A 25,944-nucleotide genomic window follows, 5' to 3' on the forward strand; every position below is an offset into this window, starting at 1 on the left:
TGACGGCGGCAGACCCAAGCCGCGCTTCATGACTTGAATATTTCGCTTCGCTATTGCCATCTTACGCCACCTTGTTGGCGGATCGACATGATCTATTCACCAAGGCTGCAAAGCAATGCTAGTCATGTGCATTTCTCTCGTCACTGTTGTCTTGAAACTATAAAAGGTGCGGCCTGATATATCATCATGTAGATTCACCACACGCGGATTAGAGATTCAAGGTGGTTTCGACATGATAGTCTCCCTGGTACGCCTTGCATCGCCATAAGCGAACAAAAACGGTCCACGATATAACTTGCTGTGTCCTTCTCGATCAAGGGCTCATGGACTGTATAAAGCTTCGTGCATAGGTCTTGCATGTATCCAACCGCCCTGCACACCGCACAGTTGATAGTACGTAATGATACCTACTACGCATTTGCTTTTAGGATTCCGGGAGCAGCCGGGTACGCAGTTTGATGACACGTGAATGTTTCTGAAACATCGTGATTCCCGAGGCGTCTCGGATACAGCAAGATGCCTAGACTCCTGGTGATTTACATATAGCCACAACCGCTCAGCTACACGAAATAGCAGGTCTGAAGACGTTCAGGCCTCCCAGCCCGATCCGGTCAAAATCCCATCAAGACCAAGTTGGAACACTGTGATGCGCAAATAAATTTCGTTAATCGTTCAATTGCAACGAAAAACAGCCAGAGCCATCATATACTTTCATATGTTAGCCAAACCTACCACTTGGCCTCCTTGCTGTCTAAGAAACCCTTTAAAATGCCAACAATCTTGTCCAACGCAGCCAAGTAAACACGCAAGTCATCTTGGACCTTGCCGTCACTGCCAAGCTTGGCGTAAAAATCCTTGCGGTAGGGGCAGGCACTCATGGCGGCGCTGAATACAGGCTTGACGAGGAAGCTGTGGTGAGGCTTCAGGGTCTGGCCGTAAGCGCCGCGGAATGAGTCGGCGAGTTCTTCGGAGGGCTTGGCGAGGTTGGAGCTGAGTGCAATGCAGGTGAATTCTAGGCCACTTTTGTTCATTAGCTTTCGATGTTTGTTCCTATTCGGGTGCAAGGGGACGTCGTACCGGACGAGCCACAGCAAACCTTCAGTGGCTGTGTGTTTTTTGGTCTTGAGTTCGTTTCGGCAGAGATCCTGGATGTTTTCGGACTCGGCGGGGGCAGCAAGCTGCCGATCACGCAGTTTCTATTAAAAATGAATCAAGGTCCTGGGAAAATTGGCCATGCTGCAGGGATTCCAAACCTTGACGTTGCCGAGCATGTCGGACTTGACGGGGGAAAAGGCAACGGAGCCCATGAGATCTAGACGACTCAGCTCTGCTAGCCCACGTATGCACTTGCTTTCATAGCATGATCATACCAAACATGGTGGTCAACGACTCGGCAGCGTCGAGAAACTCGGTGGTAGCAATTGCATTGCCCTTGTCAGCGTCGATGGGAACATCGACAAAGGACCGCCTAAAGGTTTGCACGATGGTACCACCGGGGGGGATAACGGGAGCAGACATGACGATCTCAGTCTCGGAGCGTACGCGGTGGGTTTCGGAAACGCGGTGGGAAAGGGAAGAAGATGCAGGAGGAAACGAAAGCGGAAACGTTGAAGCAATGGCTGGAAGTAAACAGAAGGGAGTTATTCGGACCTGCGAGGCGGTCAAGTGTCGAGGGGATGGAAGTCGAGCTGTACGGTGCCCGACTCCTTTTGCAGAAGGGCTTTTGGTGGGGTAACCACCCACTTACTAAGTACCTACTTAAGTACCTATAGGTAGTTAGTACTATAGTTACCTACCTAGGTACCTAGTGAAGTAGGTAATGGCTTGAGGAAACCCCTCCTTCCGCGTTGAAGTGACAAGCTGGCGCCTCGAGAAGAAACCTTTGTCAGGAAATCAGGCACGGGAACCACCCAGACAAACGTCGTCATCAGACATCTGGACCAGTCGACATGTCTGGTGGTAGATTCCAACCAAAAGGCTGCCCCTGAGCTGTTCCCGCACTGCGTGTGGTGTCCTCATCTTGATTCCTAAATGCGGCACCTCCACGGCCCTGGCCCGCCCCACCAGCTCTCCATGAAGTACGGAGTACGGAGTAGGTACAACGCATCTTTCCTTGTCTCGCCTTGTCTTGCTAGAACATGGACCGCAGATGGCACGCGAGTTTACGCACAAACCGCCAAGCTACCAAGTACACCGAGTGACGAGGCAGCCGATAAAGCTCAAGGCCGCTCAAGGGCCAGGGCACTCAAGGCATTTACCTCTGCAATTGGTAACAATCTCTCTTACCGTCATCGTGGGCGAAAATTGGATTCAAACGAGGTAGGTTAGTCAAACAGCTTCGAAACACTATATCCAACCAATTTTGAACGCGTTGATATGCATCGGCGCCGATTGACGTCACTTTTCCCACCTTCCGAGTACGAGGCCACTCACATGGCCACCCCACTTCTCAAGTCTCAAGGAATGCTGGCTAATCTGCCTTTGTCTGGTAAACCTTGGAAGTTGGTAATAAGTAAGTCTGGGCACCTAGGTACCTAGGTACCTACGGCAGTTAATAATTCTCCAGCTTTGGAAGCTGCCAAATCGCCCCTTCCTCGGCGTTGACTTGGTGTACAGATCCTCCTCCATTCACCTCGTCGTGTCTGCCATAATATTCTTGGTAGAACAATCCCACATTTGCTTCGTGTGAAAAGCGAATCCCCTTTGGCTTTGACTGCCCCATCTCTTTCCCTCGAGCCAACAGGGTTGCCTTCCTCTGCGCCAGTCTGCGACCGTCGCGCCCAAATCTCCACTATCAACGATTGCAACAATGGGCGGCACCGGCCAGGTCAACGAGGGCAAGCCTGCCATGGAGAAAGAAAGCGCTTCAAGCAGCCAGGGGGGTTTCTCGGGTTTGATGGACGACCTGAAAGAGAAACTGAGCGAGTCAAAGCTTCACGACGCAAAGGTCGCGTTGATTCACAAAAAGTATGTCGTCATCTTGCCCCGCCGTCGAGAGGACTTGATTTATCCTCGCCCGTCGAGACCGCCCAAATGCTGACATTTGGTTTTTTCAAGGCAGCAAATTGGTAAATTTGGAAATCTGGTATGTTCATGAGAGGCCACTTGGGAAGTTCCTATCAAAAGCCTCGAGGGCACTCTTGGTCCTGACTTGCGACCTTAGTTCAACAAGGACCACCGCCATGATGAAGAACATGAACAGCGATGCGACGCAAAACGCTCTGCTATTTGCGAGCAACACAGATTTGAATCCTTCTTCCCTGAACGCGATGGAAACCTAGTCAAATGGTATGTTGACGGCTGCGACTATTTCTGGGCCGTCTCTGTCGCCCTGGAGCAAGCCCAAGAGTCCATTTACATTTGCGATTGGTGGCTGTCACCAGAACTCTTCCTACGGCGGCCTCCTTACCACAAGCAGCATTTCCGACTAGATCAAATTCTAAAAAGAAGAGCCGAAGCTGGAGTCAAAGTTTACGTGGCAGTCTACAAAGAAGTTGAGGCCGCGCTGACATGCAACTCTCGCCATACCAAACAGGCTCTGGAAGCGCTTTGCCCAGAGGGAACCCCTGGCTACGGTAATATTCGCGTCATGAGGCATCCAGACCACAACGTCTTTGAAAACGCGGCCGACATGACCATGTACTGGGCTCACCACGAAAAGTTCATTGTTATTGATTATGCCATGGCCTTCATTGGCGGCCTGGATCTCTGCTTTGGCCGCTGGGACGCTCGTCAGCACCCACTGTCTGATGTGCACCCAGAAGGGGTTTCTGAGGAAATTTGGCCTGGACAGGACTTTAACAATAATCGCATCATGGACTTCAAAAAGGTCGCCGACTGGGGACAGAACGAGCTGAGCAAGGCCGAATATGGCCGCATGCCATGGCACGATGTCTCCATGGCTCTCATTGGCCCTTGTGTGTACGATATTGCCGAACACTTTGTTCTCCGCTGGAACTTCATCAAGAGAGACAAGTACAAGCGAGACGCGCGATACGATTGGATTGTGCTGGAGGGCCGGGAAGGCGAGGATGAGGACTTGGTGGGCGTCCAGCGGCCCAAGCATCCAGTTGGCGACTACATCAAGCACCCGATTTCGCCCTTGAGCACCAAGAATCTTGATAATAGAGGAACTGTTCGCGCACAGCTTGTGAGATCTAGTGCCGACTGGTCCAGTGGAATCTTGACGGATCATTCTATCCAAAATGCCTATTGCGAAGTAATTCGTAAAGCTGAACATTTTGTGTATATCGAGAATCAGTTTTTCATCACCGCCACCGGTGACCAGCAGTCACCTATTCACAATACCATTGGACGGGCCATGGTGGACGCCGTCGTCCGTGCAGCCAAGGACGGCCGCAAATTCCGCATCATCGTTATTATTCCTGCCATCCCTGGTTTTGCTGGCGACCTCCGAGAAAACGCTGCGTCTGGAACACGGGCCATCATGGACTATCAATACAAGTCTATTTGCCGCGGAGAGAATTCCATTTTTGGCCAGATAAAGAAAGAAGGCGTTGATCCCACGCAGTACATTTTCTTCTTCAACCTGCGATCCTATGACCGTCTCAATAAGACGCATGCCATCTTGGTGGCCGAGAAAACGACTGGTATCAGCTACCAGCAAGTACAGCGTGCTGAAGCTGAGGAGATTATGGCTAGCGGTATCCACGGCTACGAAGACAGCAGTTCAGACGAAGGTGAAGGCAGCCGCAGATTCCGCGATTTGAACCCGAAACACAAGCATGACCGGGAGAAGCGCAAGGCCAACATGACCAGCTCACAGCAAAAGGCAGCTGAGGATGCCCAGCGAGCTCGAAAGATTTTTGAACAAGAGAAGCCAGACGAGGAAGTAATTTCTGCAGCAAGTGTGGCGCATCATGCCATGAAGACTGAGACCTCGCTACAAGACGAGCCTTGGGATAACCACGACGATGAAGAGTCTGAGGTCAAGAACTGGATCCAAGAAGAGCTTTACGTTCACTCAAAGCTCCTCATTGCCGACGATCGTGTCGTTATTTGCGGATCTAGCAACCTGAATGACAGGAGCCAGCTCGGCGACCACGACAGTGAACTTAGCATCGTCATGGAAGATACGCGCAAGATACAAAGCACGATGGATGGCAAACCATATGAAGCCGGCTATCACGCAGCCACCCTCCGACGATATCTCTGGAGAGAACATCTCGGTTTGCTGCCACCACAAGATATGAACGCCCAGGATGACATCAATGCCCAACCTCCTTCTGTGAATCCCGAAAATGACATCTATGACAAAGATGAATCGTGGAATTTTGTGGCAGATCCAATGGCCGACCAGCTTTGGGATACCTGGATGGGACAGGCCGCGAAAAACACAAAGATTTTCCGCAACGTATTCCACGCAGACCCCGATGACCACAGTATGTCCTTTGCTATTCTTTCCCCGCCTCTGTAACCCCATGTTACAGATTTCTAGAGAGCTACTGCTGATGACCTACAGTCAAAACATTCGACGACTACGACCGCTATCTTCCTCCGAAGGGTGTTAAACAGGGCCACATCTACGACCAATTCATGCCCCCAGAGGAGGCCCGCCAAAAGTTGTCGCAGGTCAGGGGCCATTTGGTGTCTATGCAAATGATGTTTTTACAGGAAGCAGAGATGGCAGAAAGGGGGCTGCAAGTGAACTCTTGGACGGAGAGCGTATATGCCTAGGCCTTTCTGTGTTGTGTGTCTTGGGTGTGGGGTTAAGAAAATTTGACAGACCATCCCTGGTCTAGTTCTACGGGTAACTTGGTTGGATTTATCAAGTCTATTTAAACATTTGATGAAATCAATGGTACTTTCCCTACAGCCTCTCCTGCCAAATCAAATCAAATGACAGAGAGAAAAGTCACATCACGCCAGGCCTGCAAGCCAACCAGCGGCATAAGCGCCGAACGGAGCCAATGGGGTTCTGTTGCTGGGATGTGAGGTGCATTAGAGCATTCATGATGCCCTTTACAACATAACTACTGTACGGAGCGGTCGGTATACATCGTAGAGTGTGGGAGAGTAATTGTCGAACAGCAGTGAGGAGTGGCTGGGACTGTTGGCGGTAAGTTGTGGTTTCAGGGGGCTTCTCGAGTAGGTGATGGGATGGATGGCCACGGGCACACTGGCATTATCTGCATGGAACGCGGAGTACGCTTGTGTACGCATTTGATCGTGATTCACAAGGCTTGGGAAAGCGTGGATGAGTTGTTGCTGATGGGCGAGTGGACGTGTGCAACTGGTAAGCATCTCAGCGTGTCCGTCGGTGAAACCATCCGACTCGATGGCATGCGAATGACGAGTATAAGGAGCCCCAGGGCCTTGGCCCCCATTCTCGTATCAAGTAGTGAACTCATCTCCAGCAAGCACGACATTCTGGTCGGTCGGGAAGAACGGCCTCACAAATGATGGTGCTTTGAAACAGCTTCACTTGGCGCGCCTTCTGACACGAACGGCCTCAGCCTCAGCCTCAGGCTCAGCCGCCTGAGAAGCAGATGTTGGATTTTCAGACCCCATGCGCCGAGTGTGGAGGTTAGGTGGCATTTCTAGAAAAGGTAACTTTTTTGTAGAATTTTGTAAAAGGATTCAGATTCAGTGTGAAAGCGCTTGTGTTCTGGATCACTAGGTACTTACCTAGGTACCTGAGTACCTAGGAAAATATGGTATTCCTACTTGGTAAGGAAAGTGAGTGCCGCCGCCTGGTGGTTCCTTCCCGGTCCGCCTCTGTTAAGTCGAGACAGCAACTTGGCGAGACCTGACTGAGGTCAAGTTTTGTCTGGCATTTGATGGCCTCTCTTGTGGGCAAACCTGGGCCTTGATCGAATCGCACACCGTCCTCGATCAGCTTCCTGTCCCTTCTTCTGTCAGGCAGACGTTCCCGGCTCTACGCAAGCATACGACGTTGCATCACGCACGTATCAAGGCCGGGCTGTCGAGGCCACGGATGATTGAAGATACAGGGCCGCACCCTTGGCCTGCCGAATACCAAAAACACAACACCAACTAGGCTGAAGAATATCCTCCTCGCCTGCGAGAGTAGCACAGATCGACGGCACCAAGCCCGGGTTCATTCGCAGCATTTGGCGTGTACATACACATGGGGATAGGCCAAACAGCCTCGTCATAGCATCGTGGTCCCTGGCGGCTACAGCGCCCGGTCGGTCACTGAAGTCGATCTTCCTGTGTTGCCCCGGATCCACCTGTGTACGAAGGCGAGTGTGGCGTCAGCTTCTTGGGGGCTGCTTGACTACAAATGAGCATGACGTGTTGGAACGACTTTTGAACGGGCCGTCAAGACTCAAGACCTGCCCAACCTTGCAGCCGCCAGCCGCACTCTGCTACGCGCCGGCACCGACGTCCTTGCGCCTCGTCTGTCGCTTCGGGTTGATGAATTTTGTTGCAAAGGAGCCATTGGACTCGCCTCTACGTCAAAAGGGAACATTCAAGCTCGACCCCTCCTTCGCCCACCCACGGCCGCGTCATAAGGGCCCCAGAGACCACCTGCGTCCTCGGCATCCTCACCGTTGTTGCACTTCTACTTCTAATAACTACTATATATATAGCAGGGAATATCTGGAGCTCCAGCAAGTGGATCCCGCTTTGTGTCTGGCGCCGGGGCAAGTGGCACATAATAAGTCCATAAACACACAAGTGTCACGGCTCTTGTATTACGACCGATCTCGCACTCGACCGAGCACAAAGGGGCGAAACAAAACGCCCCAGAGACACAAGCACGCCTGACAGAAGAACTGCCGCGCTCCTCCGTGCCCGCTCCGTTCCTCGCTCTGCCACGCCTCGGGCTCAGCTGGCCGCATATCGGCCAACCTGCCGAACACTTCAGCTCCCGACCACACGCCCGCCCAACCGCCATCGAATACGATCTTGCATACAATCCTGGCGAGGAAGGCTGCTGCCGTAGTTACTCCTGTAGCTTCCGCTACCTCCGCCTCGGTCGTGGCTGTAGCTATTGTTCCCGCATGATTTTTGCGGCCTGAGGAAGGACGGCGATCCCAGCGTGTAAGCGCACGTTTGGCTTTTAGCATCTACTAGCCCTTGTTGCTTCAAGGTAGCAACATTTCATCTTTGAAAAGTCGTCCCGCTGCGAAACTTGTGGCGTATATGCCACATCCTACGCAGCAAGATGCCGCAGTCACCTATGATCTCGGTACCTCTCAAGGCTACCAATGAGATTGATTGGATATCACCCTTGAAAGACTACATCCGTCAAAGCTATGGAGACGATCCTGAACGCTATGCTGAAGAATGTGCCACTCTTAATCGCTTGCGACAGGACATGCGAGGGGCTGGAAAGGAAAGCACGTCGGGTCGCGATATGTTATATCGATACTACGGTCAGCTCGAGCTGCTTGATTTACGGTTCCCTGTTGATGAGCAACATATTAAGATAGCATTTACGTGGTAAGCATGTTTTCTTTTTTTTTGTGTCAAGGTTTGATCCGTTATGCGAGAGCGCAGGAGCATCAAGCTGACCCAACATGACAGGTTCGACGCCTTCACGCACAAGTCAACCACGCAATACTCCCTCGCATTCGAGAAAGCCTCGGTCATTTTCAATATTTCCGCCGTTCTGTCATGTCATGCAGCATTTCAAAATCGAAGCGAGGACTCGCCACTCAAAGTTGCATATCACTCCTTCCAAGCTTCGGCAGGAATGTTCACATATATCAACGACAATTTTCTCCATGCGCCATCCTTTGACCTGAGCCGTGAAACTGTCAAGACGTTGATGCAAATCATGCTGGCACAGGCCCAAGAAGTGTTTTTAGAGAAACAGATCGCCGATCACAAAAAGGCTGCCTTGCTGGCCAAGTTAGCTGCCCAAGCCAGCTATCTGTACGGGCAGGCCATCGAAGGGGTTCAAGAAAACGTCAACAAGGCTATTTTTGAGAAGGTGTGGTTGACAATGGTCCAGGTATGATGGCTGTAGACCTCTCGTCAGAATATTATTGTATTTTTCTGAGACTAATACCACAAGCGATACACAGATCAAAAGTAATCTCTTGAGTTCCATGGCCCAGTATTATCAGGCCCAAGCGGATGACGGATCGAATCAGCATGGCAGTGCTGTCGCCAGGTTAGAGGTGGCAGAAAGACTTGCCAAAGAGGCAGAACGGCTGTCTCGAAACTTCCCGGCTACGGTGCCGGCCAACTCAAATCTCGGCGGCGAATGCGGTGCTCTCTTACAAGAGGTTTCCAAGAGGCAGGTATCCTGTGTCCAGGATAGGCTTCGCGAAGCGGTAAAAGATAACGACTTCATCTATCACCATGCCGTGCCCGCTGAAGTCAGCCTAGCGGCTATTGCGAAGCTTCCAGCGTCGAAACCCATTCCTGTGAGCGAGCTTTATGCCGGTCAAGATATGCAGCGCATAACAGGCCCCGACCTATTCGCCAAGATTGTGCCGATGGCCGTAACTGAGTCGGCAAGTCTTTACGACGAAGAAAAGGCCAAACTCATCCGAGCCGAGACCGAGAGGGTTGACACCGCGAATGGAGAGATGGCGGCAAGCCTGGACTATTTGCGATTGCCAGGGGCGCTTCAGGTATTGAAAGGCGGCTTTGATCAAGACATTCTTCCCGACGAAGATTTCCGCCAATGGTGCATCGATGTTGCCGATCATGAAGTGCCCGCGGAGATATTCGAGTTCTTGCGGAACGAAAAGGAGTATATAATGGTCACATTGGAAAACAGCTCCAAGCAACTCGATCTAGAGGAGAGCGTCTGCGAGAAGATGCGATCCAAATATGAAAAAGCTTGGTCTCAACAACCCAGCTCTCGATTAACGACAACTCTGAGATCAGATATTCGTAATTACCGCGAAGCATTAAACGAGGCCTTGGGGAGTGACAAGCAGCTTGCGGCAAAGTTGCAGGAAAACGAGCCTACATTTGACGAAATGCGTCGCGCCGCTCAGGAATCAAATGTCGAACAGCTCTTCCGAAATGCTGTCGCTCAAACCCGGCCCCAGGGTAGTCATACACTGAGTCCTGCCCACACCGAACCCAACCTCCTCGACACTGATTTTGGTGAAAGCGGACCTAGTGTGATGGATCAAGTCAATAGGGTTGAGGATATCATCAAGAAGCTCAATCTCATAAAACGAGAGCGCAACCAGGTCCTCAAGGATCTCAAAGAGAAGGTATGTATACGGGACGAAAATGTGTGTTGACATGGTGTCTAACCTACGTACAGGTACACAACGATGATATTTCGCAAGTTTTGATATTAAATAAGAAGTCTATTTCCAACTACGAGACCCAGCTGTTTGAGCAAGAGTTGGAGAAATTCAGGCCACACCAGAATCGCCTCCTGCAGGCCAATCATAAACAATCGCAGCTGATGAAGGAATTGACAACGGTATTCAACGCCCTGTTGCAGGATAAACGTGTTCGGTCCGAGCAGAGCAAATATGAGACTATCCAACGGCAGAGGTCTTCTGTAATCAACAGATACAAACGAGCATATCGGGAATTTTTGGATTTAGAGGCGGGGCTGCAAAGCGCGAAGAATTGGTATTCAGAAATGCGGGAAACGGTTGGGAGTTTGGATCAGAACGTGCAGACGTTTGTTAACAACCGCAGGGCGGAGGGCGCACAGTTACTCGACAAAATGGACCAAGACCGGTCTGGGATCAAGAGCAGCCAAGCCGAGCTCGAGCAAGAGCGTCTACGAGGATTGATGGATCGCATGACTGTGGATTCGCAGCCATCCACGTCTAGTCGTCCGACGCCCGGACCGTTGTTCCAGCCTGGACAGGGTCCTCGATACGCGCAAAGCAACTTCAAGGGGCAATATCAGATGCCTACTTCACCACCTCCCAACCAAGCAACATATCCAACCTATGCCAGCCCGCCACCGCAGAGCACGTACTCGGCGCCGATGGCTTACAATCCGTCTCAATATGGTCGAACTCCAGGACCAACCTCACCGCCCTCGAACCAGACGTCGTTTGGCATCAACATGATGCCGCACTCGCCGCCTTTAACTCAAACGTCGTCCTCGTTTGGGCAGAATCATCACCATCATCAACAACAACAACAACAACAACAACAACAACAACAGACGTACGGGAACTTTGGAGCATCCCAGACGCAACAGCCGGCGGGTTATGTGCCTCCCGGATTTGTGCCTCCGCCGCCGCCTCCTGGACCCCCACCTCTTGGGCCGCAACAGACGTTTCACTACGATGGGCACAGTGGTCATCGAGAGGGTGCTCAGGCACGCCCGACACAGTCAGAGCATGCCCATGATCCTTGGGCTGGACTGAGTTCATGGAAATAATGGCCAGAGGGCTCGCGGCAGCTGAGAAGTATGGAAAGGTGGTGTATGGGTATGATTGATGCTTGGCGTTGAGGTGAGGGGCCGATTAGCATTTGCAGGCGATGTGCTGCGTACAATGACGCCCTTTTGTTAAGGATTGATGGCTTTATGATTTTTACTTGGGAGAGAAGTACAGAGAGGCAGAGTTGTATATACATGTTGATTGCATGGCCCGGTAAGGTACGAGCCCGACCGGCCAGACAAGATGGTTCACCGCAGACACTTGGGCGTCGGGTGGGAGGTGTCCGACAACCGAAGCCAGATTGACGAATATGTATAATGTACATGATAAATAACGTCGAGAGAGACGGGAATAAACAAGTACTCCGAAGTCGGGAGTCGGTACGCACTCACCATCCCTTGGACGAAATGATGGTGCTCGTCGACGATTTGTAATAGGACTTGCGCTACTCCGCGTACGGAGAGGGGTGACTCCGCATTTCCCCAGGCTCCAAGGATGCCATTGGGGGGTTTGCGTCAGGTCGGCCAATCAAGTCGATCAGATAAACAAGCCGGCGAGGGTTCATGTGAAAGAGGTCAGATTCGGTTTGGTTTGGTTCAATGTCAAGTCAGTCGCAAGTGCCTCGCTACGCGTTACCATGGGCCGGTCACCGCCATGCTTCGTCTTCTTCCGTCTTTCTTTCGGGGGGGCATCGGCCGAATTTGCCAGGCGCTCGTGAGTTGCATTTCCACATACCAGAGGTACATTAACTAGGGAGTAGACCACGGTCGTATCCGCCACATCCGCGCATCGATCGACAGCATCGCAGCATCGCAGCATCGCCATGGCGTTGACAGGCGGCGACGTTGCGCGGCACAACGACGCCGAGTCGTGCTGGGTCATCATTCACGTACGTCTCGACCCAAGACGCTACCAAGGGGACACCGCTGACTCTCTCTCTCACAGGGCAAAGCTTACGATGTGACCGACTTTCTGCCCGGTTGGTGAAGCCACGCTCCCGTCACCAGGGCCGCAGCCGCATGCTAACAACAACTTGGCCTCGTCAGAACATCCAGGAGGCTCAAAGGTTATATTGAAATATGCCGTGCGTGACCTCGCCCTGCTCACCGGCTGCCTCGTGTGCTCCATGATGGCCACTGTGCCACTGCTAACCATCAACAACGCCTTCATGCAGGGCAAGGATGCCACAGAGGAATTCGAGCCCGTCCACCCTCCCGATACCCTTGACAGATACCTTGACAAGTCGAAGCACCTTGGCCCCGTGGACATGGGAACCGTTTCCAAGGAAAAGACACACGACCCCCAAGATGATGCGCGCCTCGAGCGCCTCGAGCAGAAGCCGCACCTGTCGCAGTGCTACAACCTGTTCGACTTTGAGGCTGTTGCGCGAAGAGTCATGAAGACAACTGCCTGGGGATACTACTCTAGCGCTGCCGACGATGAAATTGCGCGTAGCTTCCCTGCCCTCCTCTGACGCATCCATGAGAACACGGACTTTGCTTCTAACACAACGGACGCTCTTAGACCATGAGAGAAAACCACAGCGCCTTTCACCGAATCTGGTTCCGGCCCCAAGTCCTCGTCGATGTCGAACACGTCGACTTGAGCACCACGATGCTCGGCACCCGATGCTCGATCCCGTTCTACGTCACAGCCACGGCGCTCGGTAAACTAGGCCATCCCGAAGGCGAAGTCGTGCTCACCCGCGCGGCCCACACGCACAGCGTCATCCAGATGATACCCACGCTGGCGTCGTGCTCGTTTGACGAAATCGTCGACGCCAGACAGGGCGACCAAGTTCAGTGGCTTCAGCTCTACGTAAACAAGGACCGCGAAATCACCCGCAAGATCGTGCAGCACGCCGAGGCCCGCGGCTGCAAGGGCCTCTTCATCACCGTCGACGCGCCGCAGCTGGGCCGCCGCGAGAAGGACATGCGTACCAAGTTCACCGAGCAGGGGAGCAACGTGCAGTCCGGCCAGGACACGGACAACTCGCAGGGTGCGGCGCGCGCAATCTCCAGCTTCATCGATCCGTCGCTCAGCTGGAAGGACATAGCCTTGTTCAAGAGCATCACCAAAATGCCCATCATCCTCAAGGGCATCCAGCGGGTCGAGGACGTCATCCGCGCCATTGACGTTCAGGCCGACGGCGTCGTCCTCTCCAACCACGGCGGCCGCCAGCTCGACACGGCCCGCTCAGGCATCGAGATCCTTGCCGAGACCATGCCCGTCCTGCGCGCCCGCGGCGTCCAGGACAGCATCGAAATCTTTGTCGACGGCGGCATCCGTCGCGCGACTGACATCATCAAGGCCCTGTGTCTGGGTGCGTCTGGCGTCGGCATAGGACGCCCCTTTTTGTACGCCATGAGTGCCTACGGCCAGGACGGCGTCGAAAGGGCCATGCAGCTGCTCAAGGACGAAATGGAAATGAATATGCGCCTGATTGGCTGTGCCAGCGTGCAGGATCTGAACCCGAGCCTGGTCGACGCCAGGGGTGTGTTTGTGCATTCGAACTCAACGGCCGTGGATTCCTTGTCGCAGACCGTGTATGATCCGCTGGTTGTGCCATCGCAGAGAACCAAGCCCAAATTATAATGCTGCGTTTTGCGCGGTAGCGTTCCTTGGTTAGAACGGGGACATAGATGAGGGGCCGGCTCTAGAGATTTCAGCCGCCACGTTGGGCGTAGTGATGTCTTGTCCATACATGTCGATGAGCACGTCGCCCAACCCAGCCTTTGTGTTTGGCGCACATCTCGGGCCAGTTGAGCAGGTGGTTTATGGTGACACGTTGAATGTGCGAAGCACGAGGCGACCTAAAACCGCGGGCGACCGATACACCAGCCAGCTACGGTATGCTGGTGCTCGTCTTGGTTTCTTCTATTCGCAACTCGCGCACACGAAAGAAAGAAAGGTAGAGATGGATAGGCATTGGCATTTGTCCCGGATAATTCTATAGCCACAAACAGGCGCCAAGTCGCCCAACCCACAATGCCACCACCTACAACACTCTTAAAAACTCCTGGAACGAAATCGGTTTCCTGACCGCGTTGTTCAGCCCTTCGTGATACGTAACCCACACCTTTCTCTCCTCGTGCCTGTTTCTCTTGTCGATGTTGCCGTCCAACTCTGCCAGCGGCTTCGGTTCAATGATCCTTCCAAAGAAGTCTCGTTGGACGACGGCGCCAGGCTTAGGCTCATCTTTCAGCACAGGCGTGTTCTCCTTGTCGTCGTGGACAGGAGCCGGCATCTGCGTCCGCAAAGCAACGCCAGCTTGAAAACGAGCCTGACGAGCATTGCTGTCCCGCAGCGCGATGGCTCGCCGCAGTTCTTGGTCGAGGACCTGCCTGACGGCGTAGCGGGTCGGGGCTTGGGAGGGGACAAGAGCGACGCCGGTTTCGAACGTGGACAGCGAGTCGACATCACTGCGAACTGTCATATTAACGGGGTGGAAATTTCGGGCGGCTTTTCCTTGGGAAGTGACTTACGGCTCCATGCGATAGACGTATTGGGGACCCCGTGCCCCTGCGACGTCGCCTTCGATTTTCCCTTTGTGGAGGGCAATCCCGACCTCGGCCAGGATTTGGCTGGCCCGCTGGACCATGATCTTTTCGCTTTCCTTGCGGACGCTCGCCATCGACCCCTGGCTGCCGCCTACCACGACGGGCTTCACATCCGGGGACACGAGGCGGATGAGGTAAGGTAGGAACTCGGTGGCCACGTCCTCTGCGCTGCGGAAAGATCGCATGAGCGTCGGGCTCAGCTGCGAATGGAGAGCTTGAAGCTGCGACCGATTGTGCTTCTCGGCCTCGCGGGCCTGATAATCAGCCCGAGGACCGGAAAACGGCACGGGGGGGCTGTCGTCCTCCTCTGCTTCCATCACACCCCATCGTCTTTCGAACCCACTAGCCGCCGTGTAATGCTTCTTGGGGGACGCAAAGAGCTGGTGGCACGCCAAGACGGGTTGGCTGAGATACGGACCAAGTTCCCATTCCTGACTTGCGTATAGACGCGATTGACAGCAGTCGTGGAAATGCAGCCATTCGTAAGCCTGGTTGGGTTTGGCGAGGTACATGTCGTCATTGAACTCGCGGTTCGGGTACTCGGCAAAGATCTCCGTCACGATGGTGCTGAGCTCGCCGCTCGTGTCGGCCATTTCGCGGAGGCGATTCATGGCGTATTTCTTCTGCTGCTCGCCAAAGCCCAACTCAGCCTTTGGTTGTTCGTGCTGTGTTTTAGATTCAGATAGGTCCATGGCCTGCTTGGGAAAGCCGCCGCCCTCTTGAAATACGCGTTGTATAATATCTCGTACGTTTCCCCGTCCCAGGCCCCTGGCTCCAGCGGCACTGCTCGACAAGTCGCGTAGGAGATTGCTCTCGATCCATGAGCGTGTAAGTCGCTGGTTGACGTGGCCGCGAGAAGATCGAAACCGGCCGGCTACCCACTCGCCCACTACCATGACACCACGCAGATCGCCTTCAACGGTGCTTTCGGCGCCTCTTTTTGCGTCTATGCCGCTCGTCATGCCCCAGGCTGCTTCGCACAGCTTTCTTGCGGCGTCTTTGTCGCAGGGAATACCTTCCTTCTCGAAAACGTGCTTGACTCTGCCAACAACCGCATCGAGCGATGGGCGGCCTACGTGGACGATTTCTGCCAGATTCGACTGTCGGAGGGGCCGCAGGGACGGGTGATAGACATCATTGCAGATGAGAACGAGCGGCCGCATTTGTCGAAAGTCGTCCCCCTTGTTCTTTTTGTGACTGTACCCAGACGTGGGCGACGAGTTTTTCTGGTCTGTGAGGACCAAATCGATCAATGCCTTGACAAATCCGCCTTCTCCCGATGCACCAGATCCGGACGTCACACCATCAACCTCATCCACAATCACGCAGACAGGCTTGGCAACTTTCCGTGAACCGTCACCAGCTTTGTTGTTGGTGACGGTCTTCACGCTTTCCGTCCCCAAGCTTGTCCGTATTCGATTCCTCACGACATCACGGCTGCGGTCATCACTGGCGTTGACTTCCAAGACCTCGTAGCCTGCCTGTTTGGCACAGACGTGAGCCAGAGTCGTCTTTCCCAAACCGGGTGGTCCCGTGAGCATCAGGATCTTGCGATGAGGCTTCTCTTCCTCCGTTTGTTGCTTCACGCCGGGCCTTCTCGTAATTACCGGCCTTGCCTTTGTCTGACCGGGAAACACAACAGGGTCCCACCGCTTCAGCCATCGTAGTACTTGTCGGTTGGTGCTATCGTCGCCACACAAGTCCACAAACTTCCGCGCACGATATTTCTCAGTCCAAAGGAGGGACTTTCTTGGTTCCTTGCCCACGACTGGGGCCTCAATTGACCGCAGTGGCATATCAGTCTCGGCTGGAACGTCCAGAGGCTTGTTTGCGGTTTCCTTTAATGCCTTGTTTACCAAATCGTGGATCTCGATGCCGTAGTAGCTCCGCTTCGCTCTGCCCTCTTTTGTTCTGGATCGTGCTGCTGCCATGGCCTTGTATGACGGGGCAGTGGACGTTGTTCGCTGCTTAATACTTGCAGACTTGCCACCGCATGTTTTGGCGGTATACGTCGAACGGGAACTGTTTTCAAGAATCGAACCAGATAACGGAGGGCACGTGATTGACCAGTTGGGAAATTTCATTATAGCCGGAGCGTCAGTTGTCTTGGTAGAAGCCTGATTGTCGTCGTTCCGAATCTCGTCGCCATGCATTACGTGGGCCACATTGTCGTCTTCAGAGGGGCGTTGAAGCATCCGCCTCTTTGCGTCATGAATAACACTCTGTGTTCTTTGGGTCTCATCCTCTGAGTCATCATCGTCGACTATGAATGGCCCCTCGACACGGGGCTTTGGTCTCGTAGGTTCTTGTTCGTGAGGTGTTGGGCGCTTCGGGGCAGACGAGCTCTTCGGAAACGTAATAGGTGAAGATGCAGACAGCATGATCGAATGCTTTCCTCCTCAGAGTTGTTGGCACTAATCAGCTGTCAGAAGGGTTTTAGAACCAGTCTTTCACGCTGACCGAGCCGTCAAGGTCAGGATCGAGAGTAGAGAAGAAGTGTGTAGATATCTGCAACTTGCTCTGCATGTAAGTTGGGTTGAACGCGTTTCTGGTCACTCGGACGCGTTTAGTGGTCCCACTTTTTTCCATCCATCGACAATCCCTGCCAGTCTGACAAAGGGCCGGAGGTCGGACGGGAAATTCCGTCGGGACGAATTGAGCTACGCCAAAAATTGCGACTTCTCACTCCTGAAGCCCGCACGGCGACGCCAATCTTGCTCGACAGCCATTACCGACGGGGCTGAATCGGTGAAGATGCGTAAACCATACAGGTTTTATAGTCTGAATCGACCGGTAAGGATGTCCCCGATAGATCACGTTATGATTACCTGTGCTCGAATGCACAAGGTCAGCAATACTCTGTCGAATCATGACGGCTAACGGAATCGTCGCCTTCTAGAAATTGCGCCAGTCATGGAACAAATACAACTTGTATAATCTATACCGCAACGCCGGCCGCGAACCTCAGATCCGAGGCACTCCGACCTTCTTCCAGCAAAAATGGGCAGCCAAGTCGAAAACCCGAGCGTACCACGGTGAGCACATTCCCGAGAAGAAATGGGTGCGCCTTTTCTCTCGCCGACTTCTTTCAGCCGTGGACTTGCCGCCAGAGTATTTGGCTGCTCATGATGGCTCTGAGCAAGCTGCCGGTCGCGGCTCTGGCCTCACTACGTGCAATGTCACAGCAGAGTCGTTTTCTAAAGTCCCGATGCTGAGCACCAACGAACGAGCAAGGCGGAGACCCCCTCTTTTCGGCGACGTGAATAAATTACTATCTGATCAGCTCACGAGCATGACGCCCTACATGCAGATGACATTCGCCCCGTTGGAACGAAGGTTGGATACTGCAGTCTTTCGAGCGTTGTTTGCGAGCAGTGTGCGCCAAGCCCGCCAATTCGTCATCCATGGAGCTGTCAAGGTCAATGGTAAGAAGGTACGGACACTGTGCATAACTTGAGCGGCTTCCATGAAGGACCGGGACGCTAACATACTCCGAGATGGTGCATCCATCATACCAGCTAAACCCGGGTGACATGTTTCAAGTGGACATAGACAAGGTCATGTACGGCACTGGGCAGCAAAAGGTCACGCAAAGAAACAAGCGGTTGGCGGAGAATCTCGTCTCGAGAAGGAAGAAGGCCGATGCTTTTTATCGAGCAGCCATTGACAAGGCCGCTGCCAATGCTCCGGCGGATGCTTCATCAAGCGAGGCCGCGGGCGAGGGAGGGAAGTCCGATGCCGAGACCGCACCAGCGGAGGAGGCCGCTGAGAAGCAGCAGCCTGACGATGCGGCGGAAAGCAGCTCTGGGCCAGGCCTGGAGTCCCTCAGCCCCGAGGAGACTTGGAAGCTCAACAACCGAGCGCTCAGGTTCCTCCTCAAGGACGTCAAGAAGATCCTCAAAAACAACCCCAAAGACCTGTCCGCCAAGGAAAAGAAGCAACTGCGTCTATTCCGAACCGATGCCAAGCGATTCCTGTCGCATCCGGAAGACAGTGCCCTGGATGTGCAGGAACTCGTTGATGAACTTCACCTGCAAATGAAGAGCCATGAACTCTTGCGAGAAAGCTTCGAAAAGCTTAGCATCGCCCCTTTATTGTCCGATACCACGGCTGAGGCGCCCGCCGCTGAAGGCACAGACCAGCTACCCGAGCACAATCGACAGCGCCAAATTGACAAGGGTCTCGATGGTCTCACCGATGAGCAGAAAGAGAAAGCCCTGTCCATCATGGGCGAATCCCATCTCTCCCGCGAAGAAATGCGAAACCTCGCCCGGCTCCTCAAATACGATGAAGAAAACCCCATCGACGACGGCAAACCATACGCCACGCCGTGGCGGCCACGGCCCTTCATGGCTGCGTTTGCCTTCATCCCTCGCTACCTCGAAGTCAATCCTAACATTTGTGCCGCCGTCTACCTCCGCCATCCCGTGGCAAGAAAGGGCATGGCGGAGGTCCCCACGCCATTTAGCTATCTCACGAATCAATTGACGCACAACTGGTACTTGGAGCGTGGCTAACGCGGCTTGCACGGCTGGGCCTGCGGTGTGCTGTGCTGTGAAACAGTACATGGTAGAGCATCACGACTCCGGCACTAGGCCTAGACATGCAGCAGCAGCAGCAGCGCTACGTTGTACCGAAGCGGACTGAGGAGGTTAGAGTGATTGGCGTCCGGGAATTTGACATTGTTGTACAGAGCACAGCAAGTGTGCTTGTATTATAGGGTATGGGATGCTGCAAGCTCTTATCTTGCCTGTGTGCTGCTACCTGACGCGATGGATGCCGGAAGAAGGGCAAATAGGACACAAGGGTGGTAAATGTATGGAAAGAGATGGCTCGGGCGTCTTGGCCTATCCTTGTAAGATACATCAATCAGAGTACGGAGTAAATCTATAACAGATTTCTGCTGCCGTCCGTTGGGATGGATATTATATTGTGGCGGTAATTATGCCCGCCGCACAAGGTGGCGAAGCAGGCCGAAGCGGACCAAGGTGCGATGAAGGATTAACTACGAAGTATTCCGAACATAGGGGAGCGTGGTGCTCAGGAGGCCAACACTGACGACTGACGACTGACGACTGACGACTGACGACTGACCCTAAACAAGGCTTTTACGTGGAGCAGTAGTACTGCTAGATATCGTGTCCATTACCTAGATGTGCGCGAGCAGCGACAGCCCAACCACAAGTGAAAGCCACCGATCCTCTGAACCCGAAACTTAGAATTACCAATATCAATGGGGCCCTCTGTTGTAACTTGTGGCTGGCCGACAATGACAGCGGTGAATCAGTGCAACACCTGACTTGCATTTAATTACCTGGTGAACTTGGCAGCCTCTTCGAATCAATTTCAAGACGGCATCTGCTAGCTTTGTGAGATCAGTCCATGCAGGTTGTACGACAGGGTATGATTCCCTTGAAGAGCCTCTCTAGGAGCGAACATGGCCATTCTTGTTTCTCACCATTGGATCATCATCGACGCCGTGGGCAGGAGAGGCGGCAATACGTAAGGCGGCCGTTTGCTGGAAGCTGATCCTTTGCAGTTCGATCCCACGCCAGAGCTAGAGTGCGAGCTTGTCAAAAGAGATCGAGATCCAGACGCTGCGTTGAACGAAGATGGAATGCTCAAGCTTGGATCGCGGCGATACGGCTGAATTTCGTGCGGGCGGCCAAGTAAAATGTCGGAAGCCTTGCTGACGACTGACGCTCCAGCACGGTCACGTTGGACCGGGCAGCTGGTAACTCCAAGTTAGAGTTTGGATCCTCCTGCAGGTGGTGCCTGCCTGCTCTGTCTACCTAGTCACCTGGCGCAGTTGCCCGGTTGTACTTGCTACTTGTCTGGTGCATGCGCTAGAAAGTTCCGAACGTCCAGACAACGCTTCCATGTTTCCATTAGGTACCTACCAAGTACTTACTCAAGTACTAAGTAAGTACCTACATTGAGTCTTGAAGTACCTAGATACCTAGCTTACTTACCATAGTACTTGAACCTAATGGTTACTCAAGTAGCTGCTCAAGAGTCAAGTATGTAAGTACTCGAGTTTCTTTCTGTTCTTGGTGACCACTAATACCTAGGTACTTTGGATCAGAATACTTGTAAATGTTCCTGTCAGGTAGCTTGTACTCAAGCATGGGATATCCGGATGCCTCTCCTGCTTGGAAGTTGGAACCCATTTGAACTACTTGGACCGGAGAAATCAAATACCCAAGCGTCTTGCAACTCCATCTGCTCTCCTGCTACCGTTTTCTTCCGTTCGCTCCATCAGCCCTTACTAATTATTCTCTCAACCGCGAATCCTGTATTTTTCACCTCTTTCTCGGCAATATGCTCCACCTCAGATCGCCAATTGATTGTGAACACAAAAACTCTCCAGGGTCCATGTTCCATGCTCGATAGCCTTGCCTGCGTCATCCGCCTTTGCTCCCTCTCTACCTTCCAAGTAGGTAACGTTAGGTGCTCGGCAATCTCGAATCGGCACCTGCACTATTCCGTCTTTATGGGCTGGCATCGGAACAGCATCGGAACCCACGGCAGCAGCCACTCCGCCTGCTACCCAGTGTCTAATTACTTAAGTAGCAAGTAGTTAGCAGGTCGGATCACCCCGGCAAACCTCACCAACATCCAAGCTTTGAGCTCTAACCGTTGGTCTGTACGCAATACAGAGTGTGCAGAGTACGCGGCTCCCCAGTTCGCCAGCGACGAGGGCTGTGCGCCACGGCTTTACCGGTCCATCGCCATCTCGAGGACTGCGCAGGCAATACTGACGGCAATCGTTGGCTCGTTTCTTCACGCCATTGACCAGAAATCTAGACTCTCCGTCCCTATCAACGCCCTCGACCGCGAACCGCAAAGACTCTTTTCCTACGAATGATCTCTACCTCATTGCAGTTTACCTCAATCCACCGCATCGCATCACAAGAAACCAACTTGCTTGGGCGAGACAATTTCTCATAGTTCGGCAAGAAACGACACGTTGTTTGTTGTCGGCGATATCTGATGCAGGCTCGCTGGTCATTTGCCCACGACCCTGCTGCGACCCTGGGCGGACCACTAGTTGACTTCTTGTGCCCTCTCTCAATCTCTTCCAACTCATCGTCAGCTCACGCTCTTCCGCGCATCATCGACTCAGCATCGTCGAGGTGCCGTCTGCGGCCCACGATTTTTCAACGACTCTTGCACTTTTCCATGTGTCGGGCCGAAGTAAAATCACTTCTAGCAGAACCGGCAGCACACCCCGAACAAGTGCCCACTTTGGACAACAAACTGATCTTAATTCGCTCTCGGCTGGATCGGCTCATGCAGCAATGGAAGTCAACGGTAGTACTAATGCTACCTCTGCCGCCGCCGCCAAGACGAGGTCACGCAGACGAGCCGCCTCCTCAAGTCAGAAGCGACGATGCATTAGCACAGCATGCGTTGCTTGCCGCAAACGCAAATCGAAGTGTGACGGCGCCTCGCCCAGCTGCGCCGCTTGCGCCAGCGTTTATGGTACCGAGTGTATTTATGATCCAAATTCAGACCACCGCCGCAAGGGCGTCTATCGCGAGAAGGTAGACACAATGAAAGCACGCAGTGCCACTCTGCAGATTCTTGTCGAAGCTATCCTTAATGCCTCAGAAGACAACGTTGCCTCTGTAGTCGACAGGATTCGCTCTTGCGATGATCTGGAGGCCCTCGCCCAGTCCATCGTGAACCAAGATTCGGACAGCGGAGTGACCGCGTCTAACGAGATAAACGACGATGACGTCGATCCTTCTGCCCTCAAGGGTGAGGAGGAACTGGCCCGCAAGATGGGTGAACTTCGATTCGAGAACGGATCTGTGCGCTTTATTGGTGGCACTTCTCACCTTCTTCACCTGGGAGATGCCCAAAACGATGCCGTTGAGTCAGCTCATGAGACTGGGGAACAATCCTCAGGTGACGATCCCATAGCTTCCTGGACGCGAGTCACCAGCGACGCTAACCTCATCACGCACTTGATGGGGATGTATTTCAATTATCACTACTCATATTTCACCACTTTATCTAAGAAGCTCTTCATCAGGGACTTCACTGCGGGCCTGGCAAATGTGGCCTCCCGGAACGGTACCGCATACTGCTCGCCACTCCTGGTCAACGCTATGCTTGCTCTTGGTTGTCACTTCACTGATGTTGCCGGGGCTTTTCTAACGCCGGGAGACGCTAGAACGAAGGGCGATCATTTCTTTGCCGAGGCCAAGCGCCTTATTCTGCAAAGTGACGAGTTTGCCAGACCGCGCCTCGTCACCGTGCAAGCTCTGGCACTGATGTCTGTAAGAGAGGCTGGCTGTGGCAGAGAGGCCAAGGGATGGGTCTACAGCGGAATGAGCTTCCGTATGGCTCAAGATATTGGCCTGAATCTCGAAGTCATGAGCTCTGACAGAGAGCACATGTCCAACGAAGAAATCGATGCCAGAAAGATCACATATTGGGGCTGCTTTGTCTTTGACAAGTGTTGGTCTAACTACATGGGTAGGCTACCTCAGCTTGTCAAGACCGCATGTAACGTCACAAAATTCAACATCGACAATGAAGAAGACTCGTCAACGTGGTCCCCATTGTCAGATAAGGGCCTCGATAAGTCGTTTGAGCTACCGTCGAGAACGCGGTCAGCTGCGTTGCAGCTTATTAGCATTTGTGAGATTAGCAGCGACCTCATGGTCTTCTTCTACCACCCCAGTCATATTGGACGGTCTCGTGGAAAGTCTACTGAGCTTAAGAAGCTGAGCGAAATTCATCAGCGCCTGGAGCATTGGCATAAGACACTGCCCAAGGAGTTTGAGCCAGCTGAAGGCCAGCTTCCCAATGTCATTCTCATGCAGTAGGTCCCTACTCACATGCATGATGTTTGGTCTTGTTGCTATTTAGGCTTTCTCCTCCTTCCTCTTCCTCCATTTAATCTTGAAATAATTTTTCGGAAGCTGACGAGTCATTCTCCCAGCATGTTCTACCATCTGCAATATATTCATTTGTTCCGTCCGTTCCTCAGGTACACCCCGTCAGCATCTCCTCTCCCAGCTCACGTTTCTCCACGGAGAATTTGCACGGCCAATGCCGGGGCAATTTCCAAGCTGATGAGGCTGTACAAGAGGATGTACGGCCTACGGCAGGTTTGCAATATTGCCGTATACATGATTCATAGCGCGTGCATCATTCACTTGCTGAATCTCCCCGAAAAGTCCGCCAGGCGAGATATCATCCATGGCGTCAAGCATTTGGAAGAGATTGCGGATGACTGGCTTTGTGCATGCCGTACTTTAAGAATTTTAAGTGTCCTTGCGAGGAAATGGGGGTGCGAACTACCAGAAGACGCGGCATTTGTCCTTAGGAGAGCCGATGAGAAATACGGATATTACAGTACATCCGACGTGCCTTCTCCAGCATCGAGCCACGCTACATCGGGCGTAGTATCCGATGATGCAACTTCAAGGGCACCAGGAGAGCACAGCCCTTTGGAACAGTTCGCTCAGGCAGCACAGGCAGCACAGGCAGCCGGCGGTGTCCGCCCGGGATGTATTGACGAGCGCATGTCCCTACTGCAGCCATCTCAGATGACAGAAGGAGTGGCAGATCAACTGTCTCATCAAGAACGGGCTGCGCGGTCAGAGGTGGTGTCGCTTGGTGTCGGCGGCAACACCATGGAGCCGTGGCTAGGCAATGGCAACCCTGCTAGTGCATCGCCATCAGGCTTCGGGTCACCATTCTGTCCAGTCGATCAACAGGTATCTAAACCACAGAACATTCATCATGTCGTGCCGCCGCACGTAGCTGGGTCAGCTGGCAACGAACCTCCCAATGGTCAGGACTGGATGCTCAATGATGGAGCAAGGTGGCAACAGAGCTTTGAAAGTTGGGGGATGGACGGTGGCGTCCCACCAAACGGGATTTTCATATTCAACCAGCACCAAACCAACAACTTCAATCAACCTACGGGAGGATATCGCAACGACCAGGGACAAGTGATACTCGAAAATCCGAACGCATCAGTAAGTCAAAGTGGCTGGCTTCCTGGCTTGGACTGAGAGGTCTTTTTACTTGAAATAAAGACTAGCAATGATCATGAGAAAAGTTGAGAAATAACATTCGCGACTTGTCAGCTGCCATGATTGATCCTTTCATTCAGGGAATATTGTTGGATCATTCTGATACATTTTGCTGTTATGGCGTGTCGTTCTATCCCTTCTGCCGTCTAGGGATGTCACTACATATTTTTGGCATTGCATTTCCTGAGGACGGAAAGATTGTCATTTATGACAGTTTTCGAACAAAAGCACTTTCATGATACATTCTTATAGTTTCAAAGTCAAGTGCTCGTTTGGCGGATCGGATTTAAAACGCAAGATGGCGTCGAATTGGCGGCAAAGTTTTGGTTGGCAAAGGAGCTTTCATTATGATCTTGGGAAAATATCGAAGTCTGAACATGTGTGCGAAAGACGGTTGTTCTTGGGAATGTTGAGTAACGAAAGGCGTCATGGCCAAGGACTGACGGTACTGGAGGCGAAACCATCAACAAATCATGGCTCACGACTACATGGACTGAAACAAACGAGGCGGAATGGAACGAAGTCTCGGGTTCCCGTGATCTTCCAGGATTGGGCGTCTCGTGCCGATGTCGGATGACTTTCTCTTTGGTCTTGATGTTCGAGTCCACGCAAAGATGTTGCACATTTGTTGGAATTTGACCAGGGTATCTCAACATGCATAACCGTAGAAAATCGACCCCGGATAATTGGAAATCGATTTGCTCCATTCGTCCAAAAAAAGCGAATCGACCCCAGGCGGTTGGACGATCTACTTGAAACAACCTTGTATTGATGGAGATTTGAGGGCTGTTCACTTCCCGCATGATAGGAATCTTTCCACATTAGTCCAACAGAAGGCAAGGGATGCCGACATATCAAATGTCGTTGCCGTGATGAGCCCTAGTGTTCATTTCAAATCCCGGTACAAACCTTGTCGGGATTTAGAAGAATCTAGGATCAACCGGTTTCGCCATCTGCAACAGGGGCTGGTCTTGGAGATCAGGGCTTGGAATAAATGACTCATATTTACAT

At 52.8% G+C, this 25,944-nt stretch overlaps 8 protein-coding genes across 8 annotated transcripts; 6 read left to right on the top strand and 2 right to left on the bottom strand.

The window, feature by feature from the left end:
* Positions 1–728: 728 nt before the first annotated feature.
* Positions 729–1,518, bottom strand: MAM_04291 (HET-C2-like protein; the record flags this gene model as incomplete). The annotated part of the gene is made up of 4 exons (XM_040823089.1): positions 729–1,020; positions 1,078–1,196; positions 1,254–1,312; positions 1,371–1,518. 4 exons carry the CDS (start codon positions 1,516–1,518, stop codon positions 729–731), a joined length of 618 nt encoding a protein of 205 aa, XP_040678968.1.
* Positions 1,519–2,809: 1,291 nt separating this feature from the next.
* MAM_04292 (Phospholipase D) lies at positions 2,810–5,697 on the top strand (the record flags this gene model as incomplete). Its single annotated transcript, XM_040823090.1, has 4 exons — positions 2,810–2,967; positions 3,058–3,085; positions 3,164–5,402; positions 5,483–5,697. The coding sequence occupies 4 exons, from the start codon at positions 2,810–2,812 to the stop codon at positions 5,695–5,697; spliced, it is 2,640 nt and encodes an 879-aa protein (XP_040678969.1).
* A 2,458-nt stretch (positions 5,698–8,155) lies between these two features.
* On the top strand, positions 8,156–11,314 carry MAM_04293 (vacuolar protein-sorting protein BRO1; the record flags this gene model as incomplete). Its single annotated transcript, XM_040823091.1, has 4 exons — positions 8,156–8,433; positions 8,518–8,947; positions 9,021–10,172; positions 10,226–11,314. The coding sequence occupies 4 exons, from the start codon at positions 8,156–8,158 to the stop codon at positions 11,312–11,314; spliced, it is 2,949 nt and encodes a 982-aa protein (XP_040678970.1).
* Positions 11,315–12,138: 824 nt separating this feature from the next.
* MAM_04294 (Cytochrome b5) lies at positions 12,139–12,789 on the top strand (the record flags this gene model as incomplete). The annotated part of the gene is made up of 3 exons (XM_040823092.1): positions 12,139–12,204; positions 12,261–12,294; positions 12,362–12,789. 3 exons carry the CDS (start codon positions 12,139–12,141, stop codon positions 12,787–12,789), a joined length of 528 nt encoding a protein of 175 aa, XP_040678971.1.
* Positions 12,790–12,842: 53 nt separating this feature from the next.
* On the top strand, positions 12,843–13,910 carry MAM_04295 (Aldolase-type TIM barrel; the record flags this gene model as incomplete). The annotated part of the gene is made up of 1 exon (XM_040823093.1): positions 12,843–13,910. The coding sequence occupies one exon, from the start codon at positions 12,843–12,845 to the stop codon at positions 13,908–13,910; it is 1,068 nt and encodes a 355-aa protein (XP_040678972.1).
* Positions 13,911–14,313: 403 nt separating this feature from the next.
* On the bottom strand, positions 14,314–17,256 carry MAM_04296 (ATPase, AAA-type, core; the record flags this gene model as incomplete). The annotated part of the gene is made up of 2 exons (XM_040823094.1): positions 14,314–14,737; positions 14,801–17,256. The coding sequence occupies 2 exons, from the start codon at positions 17,254–17,256 to the stop codon at positions 14,314–14,316; spliced, it is 2,880 nt and encodes a 959-aa protein (XP_040678973.1).
* A 418-nt stretch (positions 17,257–17,674) lies between these two features.
* MAM_04297 (Ribosomal protein S4/S9) lies at positions 17,675–19,392 on the top strand (the record flags this gene model as incomplete). The annotated part of the gene is made up of 3 exons (XM_040823095.1): positions 17,675–17,722; positions 17,775–18,308; positions 18,373–19,392. The coding sequence occupies 3 exons, from the start codon at positions 17,675–17,677 to the stop codon at positions 19,390–19,392; spliced, it is 1,602 nt and encodes a 533-aa protein (XP_040678974.1).
* A 2,784-nt stretch (positions 19,393–22,176) lies between these two features.
* On the top strand, positions 22,177–24,912 carry MAM_04298 (pathway-specific nitrogen regulator; the record flags this gene model as incomplete). The annotated part of the gene is made up of 2 exons (XM_040823096.1): positions 22,177–23,711; positions 23,832–24,912. The coding sequence occupies 2 exons, from the start codon at positions 22,177–22,179 to the stop codon at positions 24,910–24,912; spliced, it is 2,616 nt and encodes an 871-aa protein (XP_040678975.1).
* Between the last annotated feature and the right edge of the window lie 1,032 nt (positions 24,913–25,944).

Source organism: Metarhizium album (genome assembly GCF_000804445.1).
Source record: "Metarhizium album ARSEF 1941 chromosome Unknown scaffold_9, whole genome shotgun sequence".
Classification (NCBI taxonomy): domain Eukaryota; kingdom Fungi; phylum Ascomycota; class Sordariomycetes; order Hypocreales; family Clavicipitaceae; genus Metarhizium; species Metarhizium album.